Raw genomic sequence first — 23,793 nt, forward strand, 5'->3', positions numbered from 1 at the left:
GTCGCCATCTTGTCGGTAAGACAAAATCTTCGATTTAGACATTTTCAAGGTTACAAAATACATTTATTTTTAATCACAACATTTTCTTCGACTTGTATGTAAATAGAAACTATCTTAATATCGCTACTTTTTTCATTGATTATTCGTTGATATTGACACACGTTAAGAAAGACGAGTTATTTTCCAAGAAGAATTTTTCTCGTAGCACCGAAGTTTTGACCAGCTTGAGTTGCACCTTTATTGGTACCTGCCTGTAAACCAATAAGTGTCTCACCGGCTCTTAACTGTTCTTCCGTGAACGATCGTTTGTTCTCTTCCGCTGGTTTCGGTCCTAGCCAAGGTCCACGCCATTCGGGATGCTTATAAGTCTGTGAATCGCATCAATGAAATTACAAATATTATAACAAACGATATATCCGATAAATACAAAAAGCAATAATTTGTCATTTAAATCAAATTACAGTGCGTCCGATAGCGAAGATGGTATTCGTAACTTGAGCGATATTTTTCCGTTCCATAAGATCGACTGCTTGGAAGAGATCCACGTCAGGGACGCCATATTTCGTGCAGGCTTTCTGAAACCTAAAAACAATATTTTTCAATGTAATTAAAAGAAGAACCGATGACAACACGAACGAAAGAAAACTATAACGATTTCAAGACAATATGGTTAAGAATTCGTTTTTGTAAAGAGAAAAATAGAACGGAAAAGTGAGGTTAAGTGAGGTTAGAGACGAAGAATGATAGGTAAAAGAAAGCTCGAAAGCGCGAAATTCAAAGAGAAAGGCGACACGAGTTCGGTGAGCAAGCTCCTTTCTATGGATGTTAGCCTGTACGATGCTTCAAGTCGGTGACGCGTTTCTATTGTCTCTGAGCGACAAGAAGACATCGTCGAGACGCATGTTACATCGATTTCTGTCAAAGAGGAATATCGTCCTCGTCGTCGTCGTCGTCGTCGTCGTCGTGGAACGTACGAGGACGAGGACGCTTAAGTGGAAACGAAAAGCGAACATCCTTGCGTCTTTTCGTGCCGCAAGAACGGCGCGCCACGCGTACTCCTCAAACAGGCAAGCAGAAATCAAAGAGCTTTTTCATTGGCCGTTCTATCGGAGCGCGAATTCGTTGAAACGCTAAAACGAACTTTATTAGCTCTTACGAACATACATTCCTATGATGCCGCGCGACAGTCGCGTATGAGCACCGAAAGACAGAAAGGACGCGATTCTTCACACGAGATCTGACAAACATAAATTTTTTGCATAAAATTTTTCTTAAAATATGAATAGTTGATAAACGATCGATCGTAAAATTATTCGGTTCAAACAATTACATTTTTATAACGTAATATAATTTTCAAATCATCGTTCGAGACAAAATTAATTGTTATTTCATATCCCAAAATTAATATTATATTAGTAATACGTTATATCATAAGTTTCATGTTATATAATTTAGTTTAGACTCGAAACGAAAAATTAAATTACGAAGAATATCAAACATTTGCTTAGTTACAATTTTTATACGTAGATATTAGCACTCTACTAATAATCCATCTAATAATGTTCTTACGAATATAAATACATTATTATTAAAATTCTAAAATCTTTAATACAATTTCGTACAATATACGATTCCAATATACAACAAGTATAATATCATTATTAAATAATAATACAAAATAAATAAATAAATAAATTCAATCTGACGGAGACATTTCGATTTATATATATATATATATATATCCGTTCGTTTCGTTTCGTTTCGTTTCGTTTCGTTTCAACATTACCATAGAAGGAACGAAGAACACGAGAAACGTGAGGCAGGCCAGTGTTCGGAAGCCCTCGGTATGCCAGGATATCAGAAAAATACGGAGCCAAGTATATTTCGAGAAGAGCGCGATTAGTTGAGTTTTCGAGCGTATGAAACTTTCGTGGATTACATGTTAGCCGCGTAAAAAGGGAGTAACGCGGAGTGGCCGCGCTGCGCATCGTTCGCCCCACTACTTCGCAAAAGCGCTCTCTCGGCGACGAAAACGCGCTGAATGACGAATAAGAACGGCGTTGCGCGCGCTGACTCGCGAACGCGCAAGGACCGCGCGACGGAGACACGCTTGGTGACTCTTCGCGCCTAACTAGACTTCGAATTAACTTTGATCAATTTCCAAATGTTTCTTTTCTTCTCCCTTTTTTGTTTTTCTCTTTCCTTTCCTCTTTTTTGTCACAAAAGAAAGAAATCTTTTCTCTCTTTAAAGAGATTTCAACGACTGTGAATTTCGAAAAAGTTTAGTTTAGACTAAAATTCTAATCGATGACTCGACAAAATCATTATACGTTCGAGTGGTACTCTTCTAGATATCATCGTGTTACCTCTTCACGTTCGAATAGTTCATCAGGATGGTAGCAATCACTGTAGGCATTCCATGCAATATATATTCCGAAGATTAGAAATGTGGGTCTATTCTTTAAGTGGAATGTTAAAGTTTTCAGTTAAGTGAAATATATTTTTTTTAAATGACGGATGATAGGATCATTGCAACGTTATTAGAAAATTCAAGTAATTTTATTTATATTAAAATATGTGATTAGTTTAAATGATATATATTTGTTAGACGAAAAATATTATAAAGATTTTATAGAAATTATTTATTTTAATAATCAGCTCGTATATATGCGATATATTAGTATATCTTAGGAATGAAATATCAGTTGATTTGATCTTTTTAATCTTTATAAATTAGAGATATATGCATACACTAAGATAATAACTTCCTATCTTGCTATAAGAAAACATGTTTATTTATATTTTCCGAAAGAGATGATCTTTGGCCAGTTATAATATTATCCGCTGTAGAGAAGACCTTCTCTGCACTTGCCGATGATGCAAGTGCATATATTATATATAGATATATATCTTCTTGTTAAGATAAACATTTTTGAAACATTTAATTTCTATTAATTTCCATCAATTTATATTATCCAGATTATTGTCAAATTTGCGATTCCATTAAATACTACATTTCAGATTCAGTAACTAAATGTTTTGATATTATTTGTTATGAATATGAAATCTAAATTAATTTCTTTTACATTTTTTTAATTCTAGGATATATCATCGTTTACCGTATCACGTAAGTAAAATATCATTGTTATCGTTTCTCTAATTTTTTATTTAGGTAACTTTTCTGGCATAAAAACAAGATCCTTGCAATGAAGATCCAAGAGTGAAACTAATTAAAGAAAATTAATTTTAAGTATCTCAAAATTCGTTTGCAATTGAAATCTTGAGAAAAAAATTTGATGCAATTATTTAAAAAAAATTTTATTATTGTATTATAATCTTCTATTACCAGATGCTTGTTATAAATGAATAATTTAGTAAATGAATTTTAATTACTAAAATCGTAGAGATAATAATAGCTCTATATCATAGAACATCTGGTTTCCTGATATTGGTTTATTAAATAAATATCCAGATATCTGTATACTTGAATATAAATATTTTTCAATGCGAATAATAGTAAGAGCTATAATTCAAAGAATATACATTTATTGTATATAACAAGGAAAAAAAAAAAGAACAATTACATAAAAATAATTTCTTCTAATAATCAGTTCTTATATATTCCATATTTTAATACTTTTGTCTTAGTATAACGATACAAGTCGCATTGATGCCAGTAAAAATAATTTCAGTTATAATAAAATATATGATTAATTCAAATAATATACATTTATCATAAAAAAAAGTAAACAAAGATTTATAAAAATTATACAGAAATAATTTCTTCTAATAATCAATTTATATATATATATATATATACACACATATATTCGATATTTTATTATACTTAGAAACGAGGTGCCAAATAATATCGCGTTGATCTTAATTAAGAAAAAAAATTATTGATACTTAGGTGTTAATATCGCGTCCAATTTTGATGACTATTTTTATTCTTGGCGCCTCGAAAAGTTTACGCATCAAAATGCATCGAGGTGTATCGAGAACGTCCATTAATGGCGGACAGTCGAGAGTCTCGACTTTGGCTCGGTTCTCGATTTCCACGTAATACTCGAATCGATTCGGTCGGATATATCGAAGGATAGAAAGCAACGACGATCCCGACCTCGGACATCTTCGGTAGTTATTTATCAGGAATACAGAAGATCGAGATAGAAACGAACCTCGAGAATATTCGCGCGCGAGTATGCCATCGACATCATCGACTTTTCGAGTTCTTCTTCTCGAAGAAGTGAGAGAACGATTCGAGAAGAACAATCGCAAACCGTTTGATTCGATACCGACATAATTCTCGTTAATCGGACCAGTCTCGTCGATATGCCGTACGGTCGAAACGCAAAACACTGTCGATTGCGTAAAGTCGAATGACGACGGGGAAAGCATGAACGAACAAGAGCAAAGTTCATTCGACGATAAAACGAAAGTGAGGTTATCTAACAAGTTACACGTGCCATCACACGTAACATACATATCGTACATGCTGAATTCCAAGATAAATAAATGTTTTTTTTTTTTTTAGAATACTTACTGATTAAGATTATCCATCATTTTATAATCACCACCGGATGTATTAATCTTCGTGATGATTCCAGGCTGCAATTTGTTCATGAGTTTACATAATAATACACCGTCTCTTAAAGCATCCTCGTAGCTGACTCCTAAACAGAAAACGTTCCATTTCATTCTTTTCTTATTGAAATTTGATAAAAATTAACAGATTGTATATACAATATTTCTTAATTTAATAATAATCCCATACAATACGAAATATAAAGTCGACCTCATGATTGACTGAAAGGGACAAAGAGGATATCAAATAGAAGAAAACACAGAGAGAGAGAGAGAGAACTAAAGAGAGATATATACAGAAAGAGAGAGAGACGAGAGAAAGAGAGAAAGCGATTTCGACAAGGAAAAGAATGCGAAGGAGTGAGTTTGCACCAGGAACACAGAATAAGTCGTTCCCGCCCTTCCGAAAACGTAGAACGAAGGCTCTTCTTGAAAATGAAGCGCGCAGTCGCGTCCATAATACTTGGTTATTGCATTCTAGCTAGCATCGAACGAGTGAAGAGGTTCAATGAGGGAGGAGCATCTCTTGCACACACATATACACGTACACCCACCCACACATATACACACACCATACATTTCTTTTTCATCTTTTTTTAATTCTCTTTCTCGTCTATGCTACGTGTGGGACGAACGTAATAATAAAATAAAACGAGTGAGGAAGAAACGAAAGGAAGGAAAGTACGACCAGCGCTCTTTCATGGTGTCCCATTATGCCAAGAGGTGAGCCAAGGGGGCATGGCATTTTTTGCTGGCTCGTCGAAGGATCGCGAGAATCGCCGCCTCCGTCTTCCATCAAAGCTGATCTTCCCTCCATTCGTTCGTTTCATTTTTTTTTTTTCTTTTTTTCTTTATTCGTGTACTTTTAACTCTATCGAGAGTAGAGAACGTTTCAGAGTCGCCATCGTTCTCTCATTTCTCCTCCTCCTCCTCCTCCTCCTGCTCCTCTACCACCTCCTCCTCTTCTTCGTCTTCTTCGTCTTCTTCTTCTTCTTCTTCTTCTCTTCGTATCGTCTTCGTGAAATACCTTCTTCTTCTCTCTCTTACGAAGAAGACAGGCTATCAAGAAAGGCATTTTAGTCGCCATTCGAAAGATGCGCCGCATCTCGAACTGCCAGGGATTTAGCTACCCTCAGGAGTTCTTTTCTATATATTGCTCGTATGCATGTATGCATGTATGTATATTTTTTTTTGTTTTTTTTCTTCTTCGTCGTTCTCTCCCCCTTTTTATCTCCCTCTTTCTTTCGTCTTCTTTTTTCCTTCGATTCCCTCCACTCTACGCCGCCATTGACGTATCGAACCTATCGACGACAGCCACGCCACCTGTCGTCGCACGACGCTCGCGCAATCTATCGATAATGGGAGGAGACAGACCAGTATATTCTCTCTTTCTCTGTTTCTCTCTCTCTCTCTCTCTCTCTCTCTCTCTCTTTCTTTCTTTTTTCTTTCTTTCTTTCTCATTCTTTTCCCATCTTCCATTCGGACGTAACAGAGAAAATGCATCAATGACGCTTAATGACTTCTTTTATTATTTTCTTACATTTAACTTTTCCGAAATTGTAATATATTCGTAAAAGATAAGAAAAATGTATAATGATAGTAAAGTATTGAACTGTATTTCAGATGCTAAGTTTGATTGTAAGATTATTAACAAGATTAATAAACGTTTTAGAACAAAAAAGTTAATGAATTTTATTTAAATAAAATCAATTTTATAAAATAGATACTTATATTATTAAGTAAGTTAGTAGTGGGGAATGGGAATTAGTCATCCTCAAAAATGAAACTTTTTTAAACAAAGCTATACACGTAATGTTTCCAGGAGAAAATTTCTTTGATAAATATTCCTGACACAGAAAAACTTATAATGGTAATAAAATACCGAGATATATTTCAGGCATTTAGGTTTGATTGTAATTAAAAAAGTTAATAAACGTGTCTAACAATTACTACTTTTTCAATAAAACATCTAAAAAATTTCATTTAACGTTTCTTAAAAAAAGAAATTATTTTCTTTCTTGAAATAATCTTACACACCCACATATACCGATATAAATGATTAAATTCAGATAATTATAAGCTACGAAACAAATAAGAATACATAGAATAGAATCTTGAAATTTAAACATGTACGTTGTAAGTGAACGATTGACCATAAAAGAATAGTTTATAGAATAACCTTTTTCTTTCTTCATATCTAACGTTCCATCTAGATTTACATCCGTTTATGTATCGATGAAACAGAGAAATTAGAGAGAAAGAAAGAAGACAAGGTTCCATCTTTACGCAAGGTCAGGATGGCCGTAGGATAGACGATTCTGAGGAATCAGGCGCGTATAGAAACGCATCGTACGTGTCTACTACTCGCTCCGCCCTGCATACCGTTGCTGCATAATGGGGATGGAAATATATGCAGCGTCTATGAATATGAAAGTTGCGGAGTTACTAAGAAAACATACTTGGCCTCGAGTATCTCTTCGCTTTTACTATGCATTCTCATCACAAGAAATAAGAGTTAGAAACTCCTTTTAAAACCATTCGTCCTTTTAATCGAAACTACGGAACGAAAGACGACATTTTGTTCCGTTTACAAGATTAATAAAGGAAAAGTAAGAGAGAGAGAAAGAGAGAGAGAGAGAGAGAGAGAGAGAGGAAGGGAAAGAGAAAGAGAGAAAGATAGAACGAATGAGAAAAATGAAAGCAACACTTCGACCACTGGTCGATTCCAAGCAACGATAACGTTTCGGACGGAGTAACACGCGTGCCAGCTTTTCGATGAATTACCATCCTGATCCTGCAAGGACGATGCGTCACGTGGTTCTGCCTTGGAGTGGTCCGGATAAAATGCCTACCCTAAAATCTGCTCGCCTAGTATGAAACTGGTCGCAAGCCTGAGTTCTGGATTGACGAGCGATCGACAGCCGATAGTCTTCGAATACTTTTCGATTTTTACTTCTTTTCTTATTCTTTGAGAATAAAGTATCACGTTCAAGTATTTCTTGACAATTTTGATAACTAATTCACGTATATCTTCCTTCGTATAGTAGAAAGTGATAGTCCTGATGAGTCGTATACAACATACATAGTATACACACACACACACACATATATATATACATATATGTTTCAATTATTATCAAGTCATTCATAATTAAAATCAAGCTATCGTGATAAAAAAAAAAAAAAAAAAAAATGAGATAGAGAAAACGGTTTTGCCTTGGAGTGTAAAACGTTGGATTGGTACCAGGGTTGTATTACGCTTAAAGTATATTTTCTCTCTCTCTTTTTCTCTTTCTCTTTCTCTTTCTCCCTTTTTCTCTTTTTCTCATTCTCCTCTCTTCTCTCTCCTTCGTTTATCGTTTTTACATACTTCTTTCTTATCTCGTTTCTTCTACTTTCTCAGAATATGTGCCTATCCCTGGGGACTCCCCCCAATCTCCTCACGTGCCAGGCACTCATGAGGTCATCGTTAGTACTCGACGCGTGGAAGAATTCATTGCAATTTCGAGACGTGTTTAAGTCGTTTACCAGGCGAATAGAATATTAGGGAATATTTTTCTTCTTGGCTGATTATAGCCTACCAACCTTTCTAATGTACATTAGACAAGCTCTACATCATATTTGATCATTTTAGTATTAAAATATCTCATAAAAATAACTGAGATTTTATAAACAGATCATGTATCGTATTCGAATAAAATTTTTTAAGGTTTTAGTTTTATATATAATTCTAGTAGTAGTTTTATATATACATTTAACATTAACATTATTCATTATTCAATAGCAAACAGTTTCATTAAAAAATTGCTTTAAAAATTGAAAATATATATATATATATATGTACGTATTTGATTTTCTATTATAGATCGGATCTACGGATGTCTGGAATATAGTTCGAGTAGTAAGAGTACATATATACATGACATATCAGAAGAACATATCATGTTACATTTGATTAAGTAGAAATTAGGAAAATAATGATGGTATAGAAAGTTAATTTTACTCGAAGAACTTCAAGATTTCATTTCAATATTGTAAGATGTAAACAAAACTTTGTGTACGTGCGTGCGTGTACGTTTGTATGTATGATTAGGAACAGACTGTATATTTTTCTAAGAATTGAGATAAGCGTTAAATTATTTCTTTTTCTCTACTGGTGATGACGTATATGAGATACGTATTAGTTTTAGTAATTGTCGAGTGGTCGATGCGATCGGTATATAATAGTGTGTATAGATAGTGTTGTAATATAAAATAATTAAAGTCATAGGTTATTAAAAGAGTCGCGAGAAGAACAGTGCTGTATTGTACGTTGAACATAATTAATTGTTGATTTTGTTATTGTTGATCGAACTTAATATTCTAATTAAATGAGATTCAATGATCTATATCCTAAACTAAATCAAATCTAAATTAAATTAAATTGAACTAAATGAACCAAACTATTTTTTATTTATTGATCTTTATATTATAATAATCATTCTCTGCGTGTATTTTATAATAAAGAAATTAAATATTGTAAAATATAATTTTTCTTTTCTTGAATTTTATTCTGTTTTTCGATTCTATTATCTAATATATGAATTGCGTATACTTTTCTTTTTTCATGTTCTAATATCCTTTCATATAAATTACGTAGTGCCTTTGATTTGATAGCTTTTTCTTTTAAGTTCTCTAGGAAAATAGAATATCGGGAAGAGAACTGTATGATATAAATAATTGCTTCTTAAGATTAACATTAACAATGATATTTTTATTACAGATATTGCTATTCTCATAATTATATTGATCAAAGTTAAATAAACACAATTGTTTAATCAAATATATGAGATCTTTTCTGAATTTTTAACATACTATATTGAATTAAAGTTTTTTGTTATTTCCGATCATGCGTTATCAATATCCGACTAGACAGTATTTATGAATATGCTCATTATCTTTGAGTTGATGTTATATGTTCATTATATTGAATTTATATTGGAATTGAAGTCGAACATTTCTGATTATTCACAATTAACATCGATGATATTAATTAGTTACATTAATTAATGTTAATGATGTTAATTGACATTATTATACGTATATATATTATAAAATAGATGTGTGTGTGTGTGTGTATATATATGTATATATATGTATGTATAATACTATTTTATTAAATTCTCATTAGCATCTTATTAAATTATATTTTTAACGCCTCATTTTTAAAACGAGTAGATTTTATAACGCGTTGTGCCTAATAAGCATAAGTACTTTTACTATACTGCAGAAAATGATGAACGCTGAGCAAACATATTGTAAAGGTATAAAGTGATTGGTTGCATACAAACGAAAATCTTGGAACAGTTGCAAAACTGATTATTCTACTGAAAGCAATATGATACAAATATGTATTCTAATTATAATCTCACATGTTATCATATGTAACCTGATGTGAATTTACGTAACGAGATATTAATGTGTTTCTATTTTTATTAAATCCGAAAGCCTTTTTCGTCTCACAGAAAGACATTTCCTGTCTTTATATAATAATGACAAGATTAAGAGGAAAAATCTATTGAAAAGGTATGTTGCAGCCAAAATTGTTTTGTGCCAAAAACGATAAAAGGTACAGTACAAGGTATTATTGTAAACAATATAACTTCGATTTCTATATAGTTCCATTTTTCGAAATTTACAAGCTTTACTTTTATAAATTAATCTTTTACTTGTTTATATGTTTATGTATTATAAAAATTTATAATATAGTAATTACAAATAATATAATGTTCTTTGATTGAACTTTCAAATATACAAAATTCAAAAATCTTCTCATATCGCTTCGATTGTTTTAATCAACTAAGCTATCTAAAAATACGTAATCTCCATTCCTTCGTAACTTTTTTAGAACGAGCTCCATACTAACTTATTTTATATATTAGAAGCAAATTATACCCGTTGGTAATAGTTTATTATAAAACACATATTCGCAATTATCTCGTGCCACGCTTGTTCTTAGTCGAGAAATAGATAACATTATTTATGCGTCGAACAAAAGCCGTACGGAAGATATTAAATACATATTTCTATTATTATAATTCAGATATCGTTATGCATATCTGACTTGTCTTCTACAATAATATTATCTAGTATTATAACATTATGTTGTTATTTTAAACTATAATATAATATAGAAATTGCAAGTTTGATCAAGATAAAAAATATTTTTTATATATTTATAGATATTATAGATTCTATAGATATATCTTTAGATAGAACGATATAATTCAAAGGAATGAGTATCCCTTTCTCACAATGTCTAGAAAACATTGAGACCCGGCGATCAGCATTCACGATTCTCTTTTTATTACTCTCTCTCTCTCTCTCTCTCTCTCTCTCTCTCTCTCTCTCTCTCTCTCTCTCTCTCTCTCTCTCTCTCTCTCTCTGTCTCTGTCTCTCTCTTTCTCTCTCTCTTTCTCTCTCAGCAATAAATACGCATGGTAGGAAAGAACGAAGTAAACAAGCATCGTGATACGTTGATACCTCCCTGGTATTGTTGAAACACTGTGAGATGTCGTAAAAGTGAGAAGGTGACAGAAAATCGATATTCTCTTTGGGAAAGTCACATTCTACAATTCTTTAGTTGAAAATTCTCAGCAAAACGTCTTTCTTTTCATCCAGAAGAAGTATAGAACTGATGTTGGCCTGATATTTTTCAGATGCCGTGCGTCTTCGTGAGGATTCGTGTTACCCCGTATATATATATATATACATGTGTATATGTGTATATATATATATATCGTAATGTATACGTTGGCAAAAGAAAAAGTAACTAAAAAATGTGAACAATACGATATGTATCGGTAAATCGGGATTATTTCTACGAGGGATACTATCCTGTTACGTTGACACGTCACGGTCGTCACGTTTGGACCACTTTGACACGAATTCGATAAAGAGAGAAAGAGAGGAAGAAAGAGAAGCAAAAAGAGAGAGAGAGAGAGAGAGAGAGAGAGAGAGAGAGAGAGAGAGAGAAAGAGAGAGAGAGACAGAAAAGAATTCTCTAAAAAAAATTCGATCTAATATCATCGTAACTGTTTTTAATTTAAATTGCATCTTTCGACGTTCTCCAATGATTTCTCTCTATTATTCTTAATCTCGATTGTGCAATAGCCTCACGGATATATTAAAGGATTAAGAAGATTACATTTAAAAAATTGTATATTTCGCGATACTTTAATTTACAAATTTAATTCTCTTTTTAGCGTTTTTAATACGTTCGAATTTGTTTCTCATAAAAAAAAAGAAAAAAGAAAAAAAAATAAAAAGGAAATTAATTATGTAGCTAATTTCTATATTAAGAGGATAATGTAGCATTATTCTCTTAAAAAATTTGTTTCTATCATTGTAGTAATTTTAATAGATTTTGATATCATTTTGATCTCTCTTGCAACTGGACGATTAAATCTTTTTATACGCTCCATACGATCAGATCATTTTATTCGTTAAGATACGAAGAACGTCGTGGAAAGAAATTTACTGAGAGAAGCTATCATGGCGCTTGCGTCTAGGGTCGCCGTATTGATTAAATGTCAGGTACGCGTCATAAAGACGTCAAAAACACGGTTTTCATCAGGACAACATCCTGGGTTCGAATTTACAACCATCAGCAACAGGTATCGCGAAAGGAGCTCTACGATGGAAAGTGAAATTCAACCTGTATTATTTTCACGATAAAATATTTCGTGACACGGATAGTTCATCGAAACGATTCACACTGATTGTTATTTACAATTTTGTTTAAACTAGCAATATCTTAACAAGTTTCTTCGAACCGGAAAATTCAGGAAGAAAGAATACATCTAATCTTAAACTCACGTGTTAACACGTGGTCGTCGATAGGGCAGAGCAACTACCTGTTGAACGTGCTCGTAAATTTGCTTCGGGGCTGTAATCCTGGTAGGCTCACCTCCAAGTGACGTCATTGACGGTCTCTTGACGGACTACTGACATCAGCAGTCACGGTCTTCACAGATGTTCGACTTTCGTCGATCGACTTTATACCGGATCAGAGAGAATAGCTTATCAGAAGCGACCGATGGTAGCGACCTTGACAAATGTAGTCGCTACTCTACCTTGCTACCCTAATAGTTGCGAGCTTTTGTGACGTCATGCGTCGAGTGGACATCTAGTACGAAACACATTGATAGTACGAGAAGACCAAGACAAAAATCTCCTTTCCGGTAGATTCGGCTAGGCGTGACGATGAAATTCTGATAGGACATAGCTAACAATCGATCCGTCGACGTCAAAACGTTGGCGGGACACCCTATAAATCCCTCAAACGTCTGCTGATGCCCTGGTCCACCTAAACGCCTTGCGCCGCCGTGACGGACAGATGACTGACGTTCCAGTCTGTTTAAAGCTCTCTTTCCATCGTATCCACTGTTTTTGCGTCGATCGAACCGTCTCCGCAATACCAGAGACAAGTAGAGAATAAATAGATAGAGAGAGAGAGAGAGAGAGAGAGAGAGAGAGAGAGATAAACCTATGGAAGGGTGAATTCGAAAGACTCGAGGAGAAATGAACGGAGACACTATGTGCAATTTCCAACTAGACTATCCGAGGCCTCCTATGCAGTCCTGATACACTGGCGTCCCTACGACGTAACATGATGAATCCATGACGGTAAATCGATACTCGTCATAGTTTTACTTTTGATCCCTTTTCCCCCAAGACGTATCAATAATCCGTTTGCGTTCCAGGTTCAACGAAAGATATTGTTAGCTTTTCTACCAAACAGCTTCAGGTCTTTAACAAATTTGTATGCAATTTCTGTCCGCTCATTGAAATTTGAAATTGGTTCAACCCTCTAAAGACGTATCGATAACAATAACAATCCATTATAAAATTCAAACTAAATTCGATAGGAAACGTTTCAGAGGGTTCCGGATTCCAAATAGTTGGTGTGTTTGTAGTTGGTAGGAGAAAACGATCGCGTCCAGCGTACCAGGCGAGTTTCCATGATCAGGCTATCATCCGGAAACGTTAGAATCCCAATGTTAAATCGTGTTTACTGTGTTCTTGAGTTCCGGTACTCGCATTTGATTATAAATGACTCGTTCAGTGTTAATTAAATAGAGAAAGAGAGAGGTCAAGAGAAAGAGAGGAAGAGAGAGAAAGAGAGACGAAATACATAGAAATGTAAATCGTATCATGTTGATCGAGAGTTTAATTTTAAACGAGTCAATAACATCAAAAGCTTGGACTATCCGGCTAGCAGACGAGAACGGAGGAAGATCGTAGGTACGAGATATGGTAAGCTGAAAAGCGTAAAATCGATTCTACTCTCAGCAGCTGGGTCTCCTCTACCTAGATCCATCCTAGATAAACGCGCCTAAGATAAATTCTAGTCGTGGCACCAGGCCATCAGAAGCAGCATGGACTCGTATGAGTTTTGGATGTTCTCGTTCGATGATAGTGTATGTACGCCATTGAATAGAATCGTGTTTCAATCGTTAAACAAAACGAATATAAACTTTGTCAAAAATATTACCCTCATTTCTAATGATCTTCTTGTATTTTCATTCATCGGTAAAATTCATCAATGAAGAATTAATATTACAGCATTCTTTCGAATTCTATGAAAATTATTAGATCGATATTGGCAAATTTGAAGAGATAATGTTACCAACGTAGAACGATCTTCAACTCTTCGAGTTATCGATCGTCTCTATTTATAGGAGGAGAAAGGACAGGTAAGGTTCTCCTCGTTCTCGACAGGTGCAAACTGGTTCCACGAGCATCAGGCTGGTACTTCGCCGTGAGAGCTTTCCTATCGGATGGGAGAGAAACCCCACCTAGCTAGACGGTCGTAGGCATGGAAGGTTCCTAGTGGGGATTAAACTAAATATCCTCGGTGGGGGTGGTTTCATCGTTTGGCCACCTCCACTGAGACTTCCGTACCACCAGGATGACAGTCGAAGGTGGAGGCTTATTGCGCTTCCACGTTTTATCAGTACAATATCTCCATATTGCTATGAAAGACGACGAAAAATTATTTTTCAAGATTCATGAATAACAAATTAAATCGATAATATTTCTTTATGATCATTAATAAAATCAAACCAAGCGAATGGATTACGCAAAGTTCACGATATAATCGTAAATCGATTAATTTTAAAGATAACTAACAAACATCAGCTAGCTAGGTGATACGAAAGGTAGAAAACTCTTTCTCTCACTTTTCAGCACAAAGGAAAATCGTTGGCTTGCAATTGCGTCGACGCCTGACGTGTTTGTTGCAACAGGGTAGCATGTTAACCATAGGGGTTGATTCCCAACCATCGTTTCTCGATAGGGTGGCTCGCAGTGACGTAACAAAGCGCGCGTTCTGCCGGGGTAACATGAGATAAAGATTGGTAGAACTACCCCTAAAGTATCGATCGGCCCTAGACGACTTTTCTCAAGGTTCAAGCGAATTTCTTTGGAATTAGCAATATTTATATCGTGTTAATGTTGATTATGGAAATACACGCAAGTTAACTGCTGAGAAATAATAATGTTTATATATTTTTTACGTTTACGTTATCGTGTATAATCGAAATTATCTAGGGAATTTCAAGCTTATATCGAAGTATGCTAACCTATCGAACGAGCTTGTCCTTTGCTACGTCACATACCCGACAATTTCTACCCGGCTATCATATGATAATAGTTGGCAGCTCGTCAACCCTCGTACGTTTATGCATTGAATGCCTGAGAAAACACAATGGGGGTGACCACATCAAAACGCTTTTTCGAAGCTTTCCACCTCCAAGGAATAGGATTACATGTTCTCAGATAGTTAGTTCACGAGAATTTAGTTTAATTACATAAACGTGAGCCTACCTATTAATAAAATATTATTGCAAAACTATACGTTGTCATATAGTATAGAAGAAAATTAAATTAATTCGTAAATAAATATGTCCTCCATTAGATTGTTATATTATTTTGTTGAAAAAGTTGTTAAAATTGCATTAATTCTCTCCTTTCCTTGTTCAATTTTTTATTTAACGATATAAGTTGATTTTTAATATAAATTATAAAAGAATTTGCGGTTCTAAGTCGCCTCCAAATAACAGGACAACATATCTTCGCGTTAGGCTCAGTCTGTGGAGGGTGTAAACCCTCCCGATATACTCTCTCTACAAGCCAAGTAAATCGATATGGCCTTTTACTTACGCTTGAAGAATCATGAATAATAAGGACCAATAATATTTGAGAAACTTACAGCAAACTTCTTTACTTTGCAATTTTATGTATATAGTAGTTAGTTAATTAAGTTAAAAAACAAATAACAAAAATAAGAAGTTTTACCTGGTGGAAATCTTTCTCCAACGATCGTCTCGATCCATTGTTGAGCTTCTGCCTCTTGGCTAGCCTCTCTTTTACCAGCAACCTGAAAAAATCATATGATTAAAAATATTTAAAGATAGTACCACAAAAATATATAAATTAATAATCAGCCCAGATGAGACTTTTTATTTATAATAAAACTTTTGCAAGATAATTTTTTTTCTTTCCAGTTACAAAGTGAAAGTAAAATTCGTGATCTAGAAGGATCAAATTTTTATGTTTCGATTTTTTTATCAGTTTCCGTAGAAACTTACAAAAATTGCCGTAGCCGATGGTATTTCACATCGTCATGGCGGGGTATTGGTAAAAGTTTTCAACTAGCAATAATCGCACCTCGGCAAAACCTCATTGGTTACGATATCGCCGCTGCGCAAAGCTGATGAGAAAGCAGTCCTATCCGAGAATTATACAGTTGCATAGAACTTGTACTTACGAGAAATATTATTTGACAACGCCACGTTGCGGCGAGAAATAAAACTAAATCATTTTCACGACCAACGGTAGCACGGAACTTTCTCTAATCGTTATACAAGTAATAAGAGAGTCGAATAGATTAATCGAGATTAATGTTAAAAAAATAATAATAATTTAAATAATGATAATAATAGTTATTATAAAATAATAAAGTAACTTTTTATATTTGAAATGAATTTCATTGATAATTATATTCAACTTCCCTAAATGACAAAACTTTGTATGACAATTCATTAATAAATAATTTAAAAAACAATGTATATCAATGTTTTTGTTTTGAAGAGTTAGTCACTTTGACAAATGAACGACTCATATATTATACGAAAAGATTCGAAGAGAATTTGAAAATTATAATTTGAACTAGTGATAATGGAGATATTTCGCAAAGATTGATTTTCATTGCAAAGTAAAATTACGTGCGATTAATGATAGAAATATAAATTTGACAGGTGTATAAAGAAACATTACGTGATCGTTAAAATAGACTCGAATTACGTTTCAAAGAGGTTTAGATGAAATAGTAGCACAATCGTTCCAGGTGTCTGTGCAACTACGTAAACGGGATTTGCTACGATAAACTTGGAAATAGCGCGCTGATTGATGAAATCTAAACTCGGCGGTGGCATCACCCTTCGAAGTGGCCAGAATCCAGAAATTACGACGCTTAGACTTATCGGCGTTTTCAACTGGCGACAATCCACGAAAGTTAACCGTTCTCTTTTTCATTGCAAAATACTCCCACTTGTTCGAACTTTTCCACGTTTGCTATTCTAACAACATTTTTTGAAGACTTATATTTTAAAAATAACATTTGAATATATGCAAATATATATATATATATATATATATATATATATATATCGATTATAATCAAAATAATGTATCATTCTCTTATTTTTATGTTATAAAATATAAGGAAGAGCTTTTAGAATACATTAAAAAATCATAGATATAAAAACGTCGAACGATTTATTACAATTTTCTCGCCATTCTCGAATTTTTAAACCGCCAAATTATGTTCCAGATGAAAAACTGTATCTATACGAAGAGCGTACGAAAATAAGCACACGGTTCTCTCGTATGACCTAAATCTCAAATCTATTGCAACTTTCGTATCGAACGGATCGTTAAATAAAGAGAATCTTTCTTCCGAATGAAATAATTTATAAGATAAAAAAAAATAATCTCTATTTTGCGATTCGTACGATGGTAATTATCTTCGAATCTTTTTAAGATCGCGTATTTTGCGATTAGATTTTTTCGTCTCGTTGACTTTTTTGCATATATTAGAAACACATAATTAAATACATATAAAATACAATTTTTATGAGTTTTGTAAATAAGAATATAGTGTCAAGATCTGGTTACAAGTGGGGGTGTGGGAATACCCAATGGGCACTGAGCCAAAAATTCTCGTCGTTGAAGATCAGTAGGATGGACAAGGGGGAGGGGATGATGCCATATAGCACCGAGACGCCAGCGGTCCGACTTAGTCTACTCGGCAACATCGTTCAAAAGTTATTCTATATCGTAAAATTTGTTATTTGTTCGAGAGGTCAACGAAGTCGAGAAAAAAATGCCGGTATGTTCCCTCGCGCTTATATATATATATATATATATATATATATATATATATATAAATGTTCTCGTAAAGATGGTAACCTAATGTTATCAAGCTGCAAAAAATTAACAATTTATTTGTTAAGTGACAAACTAATTTTTTAGGAATTCATCGATCCTTGCTTCTCGCATATAATATCACGAACTCCACTAATAAATTTTTGATGATCGCTGAAAACAAATCGCATGTCCCAAATCTGTGTGATTTATGAGATGACATTAAGTATACATACTTAGATAAGATAATTCTTAAAGATGTTAATAACTTGTCATCAACAATGTACGTTCTTAAAAAGAGATAAACGGTGTAAAATATATCATCAGCAATTTAATTTCCAATCCAAAATACTATCATCATCAGTTCTTAAACTCGACATTGTATATGTACCCTTGTACAGGTGACGAACGTCTTGATCGCAAGCCAAACTTTGCTGGAGATAGCGACTATAATCGGACTTTAAATTTAGTGAATCGTTACAACACAAATCTCCGGTTAGAGAGAAAAGGGAGCTTGAAAGAACGCTAACATCTTCGAGAATGAATCTTAAAATATCTGAGTGCGTCTCGAGGAGTTTAACACGTTGCTTGCTTCCTTCCTTCCTTTCGTTTTCTTTTCCTTGATACATTACCGATAAAACTTAAAACATTCTTTGATATACGAGTTTTATCGAAATAAAAAAGAATATGGATCGCTTAACGTTTTTATAAAAATATCGACAAGAATTCAATATGACAAGCTTCTGAAAAGAGAGAGAGAGAGAGAGAGAGAGAGAGAGAGAGAGAGAGAGAGAGAGAGAGAGAGAGATAAATAAAAAAGAATATTGATCACCTAACGCTTTGATAAAAATATCGACAAGCATTCGATATTCGTAGAACTTGACGGATAACATCGACAAGCTCCAGACGCGAACGATAAATCAAGCAAACTGGGAGAGAGTGTATTCGTTTCTTTTGATCGCATTGCAGATTGTATAATCTTTGTTATACGTTCGTAAAAACATTCCTCCCCACTCGCGGAAAAGAACGTTTCCAAAAATAATCATGTGCGGTCGAGCAAAACGAGAATTCTGACGATCGAACTTTAGCATGGATACTGCGATGGACCAATGTACTGTTTGTTCATATATATATATCTGTATATAAATATATATGTGTGTATGTGTTGATCTTCGAATTAATGCTATAAATACTAATTTACCGTTGGCAGATGTAAGAACAGCTTGGCTTTTACTTGCGTCAGTCAAGTTCTACACGTCGTAAATTGATCAATGCGTTATTAACTAGTTATGAAACCATATCATTTAGGATAGCAATACGTCATAATTTCAATTTTATCTTCCTCGAAAGTATTCCAAAAAGAAACGAAAAAGAAAAAAAGGAAAAGAAAGTTGCAAGGAATAGGTGTACGTTATTTAATGTTGAAGTCGAACAGGTGGGCGAAACGTATAACTGGCATTAATAGAAGATCATGAAACTACGCCCATCGTATTTTATTTTCGACGTTGGTTTACACTCGAAAGTAATTTAACACCGACCGAAAGCCGAATTCTATTTATGAATTTTGAGCGTTTTTAAAAGAGGAGTAGACAGGAAGCTTCCAGGCGATCGAAAGAAAAGCAGTGTTTTATTTTTGTTTCCATTTTTTTCCATTCCGTTTTTTCCTTTTGAAAATAATTCATCTTCCTATCTGTCACAGGCTCGTAACAAAGAACAAGAGGCAGAAGTTCTCACTTGGATCGAAAATGTACTCGGTGAGAAACTCCCACCAGGAAATTATGAAGACATTCTCAAGGATGGCGTTGTCCTTTGCAAACTGATCAACAAACTCGCACCTGGCTCTGTCAAAAAAATTCAAACGAAAGGGACAAATTTCCAGCTTATGGAAAACGTTCAAAGGTAAATAAACCCGTTGCTGTATTCCAATTTCGAAATATTTCTTATTGTAAAAGATAATAATAATGTTTTTCGTTTGATTAGGTTCCAAGCAGCGATAAAGGAATATGGTGTACCGCAAGAAGAAATCTTCCAAACGGCAGATCTCTTTGAGAGACGCAATATTCCTCAAGTGACCCTCTGTCTTTATGCGCTTGGTAGGATCGTAAGTACACGAACGATATCGAATTTTTATTTTTCCGGACATTTTATATTGTAATAGATCTTTACGATATTTATCTTTTTTCTTTCGCCATTGAAAACAGACTCAAAAGCATCCGGAATTCAATGGACCACGTTTAGGACCAAAAATGGCGGATGAAAATAAGAGAATGTTTACGGAAGAACAATTGCGTGCTAGCGAAGGTCAACTCAATCTACAAATGGGATTCAACAAAGGTGCGAGCCAAGCGGGTCATGGTGGATTTGGAAATACTCGACATATGTAGATCTATGTGAAAGCAGAACAGTTATTTATTGTTATATCTCGCTATAAATCGATCAATCAAAAAGGCAACGAAAAGGACAATGAAGGGACAGAGGCGAAATTTTTTGACAAACGCGTACATTCGATTTTACAAATTTAGTAGTAGACAATAAGCCAAACATTTTACATCAAACATTTACATGACAACGAGCAAGATTAAATTGCTGTATTTTACATATTCTCTAACTAAACACACGTAACGATATCCATGTTACAAGTACATACACATATTACACACATACACACACGCGCGAAGAAATAATTATATGGATAAATTCTCGAATATTTTATTCATATTTCATTATTAATATTTTGGATGTTTCGTAGGACGAACGTAGGTACGATTGAATTTGATGAATAGATGAAAGAGTTAGGATCTTGTAACGTATTGCTCGAAGATTCGACACTTGCTCGATATTGATTGATAATTAATGATAATTATTTGATATTAATTAGTACTGTAAATATGGCAGAATATCCATATGCCCACCCAATCCTGTTTATCTTTCGCCTCTTTTCATAAGGTTTATAATAATATAAAATATAAATTTCTTATGTAACAAACATTTATTACAATTTTTTTTTATATCTTTGTAATTACGATAAAGAAACCGATCGACGATACAGTAGATGTATATTTTTATATATCTATCTCTCTCTATCGTGTTTTAGCAACTTTTGAGAAATTAGTTCTCAAAACGATGTAACGAAAAATGACAGTGAGTTAAAAAAAATGACAGAGTAAAAAAAAAGTGAAGAAAGAAAATATTATCATCCGTCTTCGAAAAGTTGGCTACAAATCAAACTATTCATTGTCAGAAACTCATGCGACGTGTCGTATTACGATACAAACAATAGATGTAACTTTATGAATTTGTTTTACCATTGAAACAAATATTTATGTACGGTCGAGATTACATTTACCTATATATTCGAATAATTATTTTTAGTATTCGATGAAGAAACGAGATATAGATCGGATTCTATTTGCAAAAGTTAACTTTTCCAAGAGTCGTAATACGAGGAATGACACAATTTTCATGATTTTTCGAGAAACTCGACGAAAACGAATATCTTCTGGTGTGGTAAAAGTTAATTCAAAGTTTCGCTTGGCACACGAGTGCCTTTGAGTTATTTCTGGAAGTCGTAGCAGCGTCAGCCATTACTGGACTCGGGTCATGGTCCTATATTAATTTATCCATGGGATTAACCTTAAGACCACTTTGAACGTACTAATACATTTCTACCTTTTCTACTTTTAATTTTATCAAGTACAATGAGACTGGTAAGACGAATTTCTGATACATGCTATTTGATCGAGAAATAAGTTTTTTTTTTTTTAAACTTGGATATTTATTATAGTTTGTATAGAAAAATACTGGAGAGGACGAGAGGAAAACGACGAACTGTGTCGGTACGATGCGTAACCGGCTGACTCACAATCAGACTAAAAACAAAATGCGATGGAAGACGTATCCAGAATTAGACGATGGGCACTTAATGAAAAGTTAAAATCATACGAAAATATTGTTGAGTCAAACGATTCAAAAATAAATTATTTTCCATGACTTGCGCTTTCAACTAAACGCGTCATGGAAGCGTAATCAAAATTACAACTATTTTTACTTGCAAATTTTTTATTGCAAAATTCATATAATTTTCTATTATTATTATTATTATTATTATTATTATTATTATTATTATTATTATTATTATTTTTCGAACGATATCGTACAGTGAAATAGCGTACAACTCGTTGCTTTATTGCACACGAATCATCTGTCAAATCACAGCTGATTAGAAAAACAATCGATATGTCACACGTAAGAAAATAACAAAGAAGAACATTATGGTATCCTCCGTTATAATTCTCTTTTATTTATACGTTCCTAATATTTCATGCATGTTGAATTTGTGGAATTTATTTAAATTGACCAATCGGATCGACAAAAATACTGAATTTTGTTCAGTTTTAATAAAATGGCTCGTAAGAGCCACGTGGAACATATTCCAATGGCGCTTACCTGCCACAACGGACGTCCAGGCATGATGAACTCAATTCTTGGTTAAATTCTTCGTGATTTCCTTCGAACACGGAATTTGTTGAGAAAGCACAGCTTACAAGTCTCGGCTCAAGCGTAAGCACAAAAAGTGTGCGGCTCGGCACCGGTGCTGCGTATATATTCGTGACAAGTGTACGTTCGTATTAGTGCACGTGGGTAGCGTTTCTATATATGGATCACTTACTCACCACCGACGTACTACGCTTATGATCGTATGGGTAACCTTACGAACGCGCGCGCCCTTCGTTTTCTTCGCATTTCATTACACGATAAGCTCGAAAGCGCCACGTGTTGTTTGTCTTGCGGTAACTGGAGGGAGATATATGGCTACATAGATGATTTCATAAAAGTACAAAATTTAGTTGCGATTCATTTTAGAAAGTATTTAATAAGAGAAGAAACGCGAACGATGGAAATCTCGAGTGGTTATAGCGTTTAATAAAAATATATACTTTCCATTAAGATTTCATTGGATCTCTTAATTATATACAAAGCGACCAATACCTTTATTATTTTTTTTTTCTCAGAGATATTGAATCGATTAAATATTATTTATACCTTAAAAAGATAACCTTAGCGCTTTCATCGTAATGATTGTCAATAAAAGACTTTTTATGCTGTATAAAACAAATTATTAGAATATAAATATGATAACGAACTTATTAATTATTAATTAAAACACTGCATCCGCAAAGGTAGCGTGGCCGAGCGGTCTAAGGCGCTGGTTTAAGGCACCAGTCTCTTCGGAGGCGTGGGTTCGAATCCCACCGCTGCCAATTTTTTTTTTCTCCTCCAGAAAGGACGATGGAGAAACGCGTGAGCAGAGATGACTTTCCGTGCGAATAGCATTGAAAGAGATGTGCGCGATTACCAGTATGCTTGGTGCGATTCTTTTGAAGGTCCAATGGCTTGCGTCGGCACGCGGCGCCGTGGTTCACACCTAACAGGAACACATACTCAAACGGAGTAGATCGTCCGCTCCGCAGTGGCGAACTGTTTCTGCGACATCCAACGGCGACCTCGAATACTAATGCCGTAAAGATGGCGGCTCGACTTGGGACGCTGCATATACGTATAACTACGAAGGAATAGCATCTATAGCTTACTATCGTTTATCGTATCTCTCTCAACGTTTATACTAATTATTTTCTTTTTACCGATCGAATTAATTCAATATTATAACAGAATACAATTCGATTGTCAACTAAACTTGAATTCGACCGAACTGAGGCGTAAATACATCGAAATTCA

The 23,793-nt window shown here is 34.2% G+C and overlaps 2 protein-coding genes and 2 non-coding genes across 4 annotated transcripts; 2 read left to right on the forward strand and 2 right to left on the reverse strand.

Annotated features, from left to right (window-relative positions):
- Nucleotides 1–41: 41 nt before the first annotated feature.
- LOC122637439 (muscle-specific protein 20-like) lies at nucleotides 42–22,657 on the reverse strand. Its single transcript, XM_043829542.1, has 5 exons — nucleotides 22,504–22,657; nucleotides 15,928–16,009; nucleotides 4,547–4,676; nucleotides 462–582; nucleotides 42–368 (listed from the first exon to the last, which is right to left on the reverse strand). The coding sequence occupies exons 1-5, from the start codon at nucleotides 22,525–22,527 to the stop codon at nucleotides 177–179; spliced, it is 549 nt and encodes a 182-aa protein (XP_043685477.1). The 5' UTR covers nucleotides 22,528–22,657; the 3' UTR covers nucleotides 42–176.
- Nucleotides 16,204–16,344, reverse strand: LOC122627421. Its single transcript, XR_006326856.1, has one exon. It is a non-coding gene; the product is annotated as a U4 spliceosomal RNA (small nuclear RNA).
- On the forward strand, nucleotides 17,879–21,043 carry LOC122637440 (muscle-specific protein 20). The gene is made up of 4 exons (XM_043829543.1): nucleotides 17,879–18,022; nucleotides 19,757–19,956; nucleotides 20,038–20,158; nucleotides 20,259–21,043. The coding sequence occupies exons 1-4, from the start codon at nucleotides 18,017–18,019 to the stop codon at nucleotides 20,439–20,441; spliced, it is 510 nt and encodes a 169-aa protein (XP_043685478.1). The 5' UTR covers nucleotides 17,879–18,016; the 3' UTR covers nucleotides 20,442–21,043.
- A 579-nt stretch (nucleotides 22,658–23,236) lies between the features above and the next one.
- On the forward strand, nucleotides 23,237–23,318 carry Trnal-aag. The gene has a single exon. It is a non-coding gene; the product is annotated as a tRNA-Leu (tRNA).
- The last annotated feature ends 475 nt before the right edge of the window (nucleotides 23,319–23,793 follow it).

Source organism: Vespula pensylvanica, chromosome 2 (assembly GCF_014466175.1).
Source record: "Vespula pensylvanica isolate Volc-1 chromosome 2, ASM1446617v1, whole genome shotgun sequence".
Lineage (NCBI taxonomy): Eukaryota > Metazoa > Arthropoda > Insecta > Hymenoptera > Vespidae > Vespula > Vespula pensylvanica.

Excerpts from the sequence above, each read along its gene's own strand:
- LOC122637440 (XM_043829543.1), top strand. Across the intron at positions 19,957-20,037 it reads CTTATGGAAAACGTTCAAAG|GTTCCAAGCAGCGATAAAGG; the intron begins GTAAATAAACCC and ends TCGTTTGATTAG. Across the intron at positions 20,159-20,258 it reads TTTATGCGCTTGGTAGGATC|ACTCAAAAGCATCCGGAATT; the intron begins GTAAGTACACGA and ends CATTGAAAACAG.
- LOC122637439 (XM_043829542.1), bottom strand. The coding sequence starts at position 22,527 with ATGCCTGGACGTCCGTTGTGGCAG. Across the intron at positions 16,010-22,503 it reads CTGGACGTCCGTTGTGGCAG|GTTGCTGGTAAAAGAGAGGC; the intron begins GTAAGCGCCATT and ends TGATTTTTTCAG. Across the intron at positions 583-4,546 it reads ATGATGGATAATCTTAATCA|GTTTCAGAAAGCCTGCACGA; the intron begins GTAAGTATTCTA and ends TATTGTTTTTAG.